This window comes from Penaeus japonicus, unplaced genomic scaffold, assembly GCF_977035675.1.
Source record: "Penaeus japonicus unplaced genomic scaffold, GWHDUDI00000001_assembly GWHDUDI00000017, whole genome shotgun sequence".
NCBI lineage: Eukaryota > Metazoa > Arthropoda > Malacostraca > Decapoda > Penaeidae > Penaeus > Penaeus japonicus.
Window position 1 is genome coordinate 4880627 of NW_028234419.1, and position 5773 is coordinate 4886399.

General features: G+C 42.5%; 1 protein-coding gene across 1 annotated transcript; it reads left to right on the forward strand.

Annotated features, from left to right (window-relative positions):
* The first annotated feature begins 590 nt into the window (after positions 1-590).
* Positions 591-3788, forward strand: LOC147469978 (uncharacterized). Its single transcript, XM_086545760.1, has one exon. The coding sequence runs from the start codon at positions 591-593 to the stop codon at positions 3786-3788; it is 3198 nt and encodes a 1065-aa protein (XP_086401886.1).
* The last annotated feature ends 1985 nt before the right edge of the window (positions 3789-5773 follow it).

Genomic DNA, 5773 nt, shown 5'->3' on the forward strand with positions numbered 1-5773 from the left:
AAAACGAAAGTGAATGAAATGAGGGAATCATACGCAACTACGCGTATGGCTGGGCTGCGAAACAAACAAGTGCATAGACAGTTTGAGTAAATTTTCATATTCCTATATATACATATATAAACGGAATAGTTGGAGGTCGTTATGAAGAAAGAAATATTAATGGTTGATACAAATTAATGTATTAGTATGTTGATATTTATTTTTTTAGTTTTGAGCGAGTGTTTGTGACGTAAGCGAGGTGACGTTGGAGCAAGCAACGCATTCCTCGCTCTTGACGCTCCTGCCTTCATGCCGGTGTCACGAGTCACGGCTTCCGAGTGGAGTGAGATCGCCCCGCAACCACCCGAGACATCGCACGCTGAGTCTGCGGCAACCGCTTGGGGAGACAGATCTCAGGCCTAGTTCAGTGACCGTGCAGAGACATTAATAAATCAAAGATTAATTATCGGTGTTTATCTCCATTCCTGCTAAGATTGTTACATCCCATGCCTCACATAGTCGTCTCAATTAATTAAGAGCAAAGAACCGCTTAACATTTTGGCGCCCGAACAGGGACGACTGAGAGTGCATGTGTAGCATATTTTAGCAAAATGGAGACCGAGAAGCTGCATCAGATTGGGAAAGATATCGGCTTGACCGGAGCTGACCTTGCCCAATTTATTAAGGAGGGAATTCAGTATGAGCGGGAGAAAGAAACTGCTGCTCGAGAGGAAAGAAAGGAAGAAAGAGCGTGGAAGCAAGAGGAACTGAAGGCACAAGAAGCAAAGGTACAAGCAGAGGTTAGAAGAGAAGAGTTAAAACTCCGCCAGATGGAGTTGAAAAAGGAATCGGTCGAAGAGAAGTCGTCGGAGAGCGAGCACAATGTCAAGGTAAGGTATCCTAAATTACCGGTTTTTAATGAGAAGGCAGATGACATTGATGCATATCTCCAAAGATTCGAGCGGTTTGCCACTAGCGCGGGCTGGCCGGAGGATATTTGGGCGATAAGCTTAGCCTCGTTACTCCAGGGACGAGCCCTAGATATCTACCATCAACTATCTCAGACTGATGCAGGGAATTACAGTGAACTGAAATCTGCTTTATTAAGAGGTTTTGACTGTACTGCAGAAGGATTCAGAGTTAAGTTTAGAAGCTGTAGATTTTCTCGTGGTGAAACGGCCAAACAGTTAATTGCCAGGATGACGAAATTGTGTGAACGGTGGATAGAAATGGAAAACTGTAGCGCTAGCTATAATTCATTGAAAGAGTTAATGATAAGGGAACAATTTATCTCCTCCTGTGATCGTAATTTAAAACTGTTTCTTAAGGAACGCTCACTGGCAACTCTACAGGATCTTGAAGAGAGTGCAGATCGGTATATCGAGGCTCATGGTCATTTCAGCCTTCGAAGTCCCCAACAAGCACCTGTGTCAAGTCAATCGTCGGCGCAGCAGTTCGGGCAGGTAAATGAGGGCAATGACAGGAGCTTCCGAAAGACACCATCTTCTACACTTCCCCAGGTAAAATGTTACATTTGTCAAAAGGGAGGACACAAGGCGTGGGATTGTTATTTCAGACCCAATGCAAATAAAAGTAAGGGTGCAGGCACGTCAGCGACGTCCGGAGCGATGAGGAAAGAGGCCGCGGCGGCAACATCACAGGGAGCGCAGAGCATCGCCGAGCCCCCGCGAGACGACGACGCGGCGCCAGTGATGCAGGCCGACCCCGTGCAGGTGATTGACGATCACGGATGGATAAAGGTAAATGGAAAGGGATTTCGGGTAGCGTGTGGAGGATCAGGAAAAGATGGAAATTCCAAGTTAATCACAAAAGCGGGAGAAGTGGAAGGACATAAAGTGACGGTAATGAGGGACAACGGTTGTACTACGGTGTTGGTGAAGAGGAGTTTGGTACCAAATTATAAGTTAACAGGTAAACACTGTGTAGTTAAAATGGCTAATTCGGACGTATTTTGTTATCCGGAAGCAGAAATTTCTATAAAGAGTCCTTTCTATACAGGAATAACTAAAGCTGTTTGTATACCTAATCCCATACATGACTTAGTAATCGGAAATATACCAGGCGTAAGGCCAGGGAAAGATAGTGAGGGTAAACACACATGTGGTGTAGTGACACGTAACAGGCAGACAACGGAAAGAAAACAGCCAGAACTTAAGGTATTAGCAGTCTCTAATATGTTAAACATGACAATCAAACAAGCACAGCAAGAAGACAAGACCTTAGATAGAGTGAGGAAGTATGCAGAGGAAAGTAAAGAATTTTATCGTAGAAAGAATAATGAATTTTCCATGTATATACTAAAGCGAGGAGTTCTTTACAGAAAAGTGAAAATTGGTAATTTAGAGAGGCAGCAACTCCTTGTTCCATCTCGATGCCGCTCCGCCGTACTCGACTTGGCTCACTCAAGCATCATGGGAGGTCATCTGGCGACGGGAAAGACCAAAGATCGAGTGATGGAGAAGTTTTTCTGGCCTGGCATTACGAAGGACATTGAACGATATTGCAGATCGTGTGATGTGTGTCAGAGGACTGTTGATAAAGGTAAAATACAAAGAGCAAAATTAGGGAAAATGCCAATAATTGGAGAGCCCTTTTCTCGTTTAGCAGTTGATATTGTAGGCCCAATTGAACCGCGATCTTCTGACGGCTCGAGATACATCTTGACGGTAGTGGACTTCGCGACCAGATACCCGGAGGCTCTGGCACTGCAGAACATCGACACTACATCCGTGGCGGAAGCTCTGGTAAATATTTTCAGCCGAGTGGGCATTCCAAGGGAAGTGCTGTCAGACAGGGGAACGCAATTTACCTCGGCAATGATGCAGGAAGTTTATAGGTTGTTGTCAATACAGTCCATTACTACGACTCCTTATCACGCTATGTGTAATGGGTTGGTAGAAAAATTTAATGGTACATTGAAAAGGATGCTGAAAAGGATGTGTGCAGAACAACCAAAAGAGTGGCATAGATATTTATCACCATTACTTTTTGCATATAGAGAAGTTCCACAGGCAAGCACAAAGTTCTCGCCATTCGAGCTTGTTTACGGACATGCAGTGAGGGGTCCGATGACATTGTTAAGGGAGCTGTTTGACGGCGAGGTGAAGGAGCCCGAAACGAGGTCATCATACGAATACGTTATCAATTTGCAGGAAAGGTTAGAAGACACTTGTCGTATGGCATTAATGGAACTGAAGAATGCACAGGAAGTTGCACAGTATTACTATGACTGGAAAACTAAAGACAGGGTTATAAACTCGGGAGATGATGTATTACTACTATTACCTACGAACTCAAATAAATTGCTATTTCAGTGGAAAGGTCCTTTTAAGGTAGTAGGGAGTCCGAATAGACTGAATAAGATAGTGGATGTGAACGGAACTTTTAGGAAATACCACATAAACATGCTAAAAAGGTATGTACATAGGGAATCGGCTGATGCATTTCCAGCGGCAGTTGTGGTAGTTAACGACGAGGATAACGCGGAGGGAAGAGTGGTGACAATTCCCAGTTACCACCAGCGCGAAACCTGGAGAGATGTCTCACTGGATTCAGATTTGTCAGCTGAGCATCGAGATGACGCGAGAGGCATCCTGCAAGCGTTTGGCGACGTTCTCACCGATGTCCCAGGTAAAACGACAGAATTAGAGTATAACATTGAATTAACTGTTCCTGAAACTATAAGAGTGAAACCTTATCCTTTACCGTACAGATTAGAGGAGGAAGTGAAAAAGGAATTGCGTAGTATGCTGGAGTTAGGGATGATTGAACCTTCAGACTCTGAATAGTCTACACCTATTTTAGTAGTTCCAAAAAAAGATGGAAATCGGAGACTTTGTTTAGATTTTAGAAAACTGAACAAGATTACGAAGTTCGATGCTGAACCTATGTGTGATACCGAAGCTATTTTCTGTAAGATTGGTGGAAGCAAGTACTTTTCTAAAATAGATTTGACAAAGGGCTATTGGCAAATACCTCTTACTAAAGTATCTAGAAAATTTACTGCCTTTTCTACACCCGCAGGATTATTCCAACTCACCGTATTACCATTCGGTCTCGTCAATGCTCCAGCTGTTTTTAACAGATTGATGAGGCATTTATTTGGAAGCTTGGACGGTGTGGAGACTTTCCTCGACGACATTCTGATCCATTCGAAGACGTGGAAACAACACTGCGACATCTTGCAAAGGGTACTCGGTATATTACGGGAAGCAAATCTAACGGCTCGACCAATTAAATGCGAAATAGGTAAAAGATGTTTAGAATATTTAGGACATATTATTGGAGAGGGTTATATAAAACCAACGAAGGAAAAAGTATCAGATATTCTTAATGCCCTAGCCCCTACAACAAAGAAAGAAGTGAGGTCATTCATGGGGTTGTCAGGCTACTATCGTCGTTTTGTACCAGACTATGCAACGATAGCAGCACCACTTAACGATTTGGTAAAGAAAAACGCACCTAACAGAGTGAAGTGGGAAGAGAATCATGAATTGGCGTTTAACAAGCTAAAGCAAGCGTTGGTAAATGACCCTATATTAAAACTGCCAGATGTTAATAAACCCTTTATCCTCAGAACTGATGCCTCGGACATAGGATTAGGAGCGGTGTTGTTGCAGGAGGATGCTGACGGAAAAATGCCCGTGGCATATGCAAGCAGGAAATTGTCGGACGCAGAGAAGAAATATTCTGTAGTCGAACGAGAATGTTTGGCTGTCGTATGGGCTACTAAAAAGTTTTACAGATACCTGTACGGACAGCAGTTTTATTTGGAAACCGACCATAGGCCTATTACGTACTTGGACAGTGCCAAGGCACTAAACGGTCGGCTGATGAGGTGGGCGATAGCTCTCCAGGAATTCCGAATGATTTTCACTTACATCAAAGGAAGTGAGAATGTGGGTGCTGATTATCTCAGTAGAATTAATGCACAGGAAACAAAAGAAAATTAGCATTTTCTTTTTTCTAAGTGGGGAGGAATATTGTAAAAATATTCCAATATAAAGTAATAAGAGAAGACTTTTCATTATTCTAGTTAACTATTAACATATGATAAACTTTGAAACAAAACGAAAGTGAATGAAATGAGGGAATCATACGCAACTACGCGTATGGCTGGGCTGCGAAACAAACAAGTGCATAGACAGTTTGAGTAAATTTTCATTTTCCTATATATACATATATAAACGGAATAGTTGGAGGTCGTTATGAAGAAAGAAATATTAATGGTTGATACAAATTAATGTATTAGTATGTTGATATTTAATTTTTTTGTTTTGAGCGAGTGTTTGTGACGTAAGCGAGGTGACGTTGGAGCAAGCAACGCATTCCTCGCTCTTGACGCTCCTGCCTTCATGCCGGTGTCACGAGTCACGGCTTCCGAGTGGAGTGAGATCGCCCCGCAACCACCCGAGACATCGCAAGCTGAGTCTGCGGCAACCGCTTGGGGAGACAGATCTCAGGCCTAGTTCAGTGACCGTGCAGAGACATTAATAAATCAAAGATTAATTATCGGTGTTTATCTCCATTCCTGCTAAGATTGTTACATCCCATGCCTCACATAGTCGTCTCAATTAATTAAGAGCAAAGAACCGCTTAACACCATTGTTATAATCATTATCACTACCATTGTTATAATCATTATCACTATCATTGTTATTATCATTATCATCGTCCTATATATAATTGTTATCATTACCATTATCCCCATCAGTATTACCATCGATACCAGTATCAATATCATTATCAATATGACCATCAGCATAAGTATTTT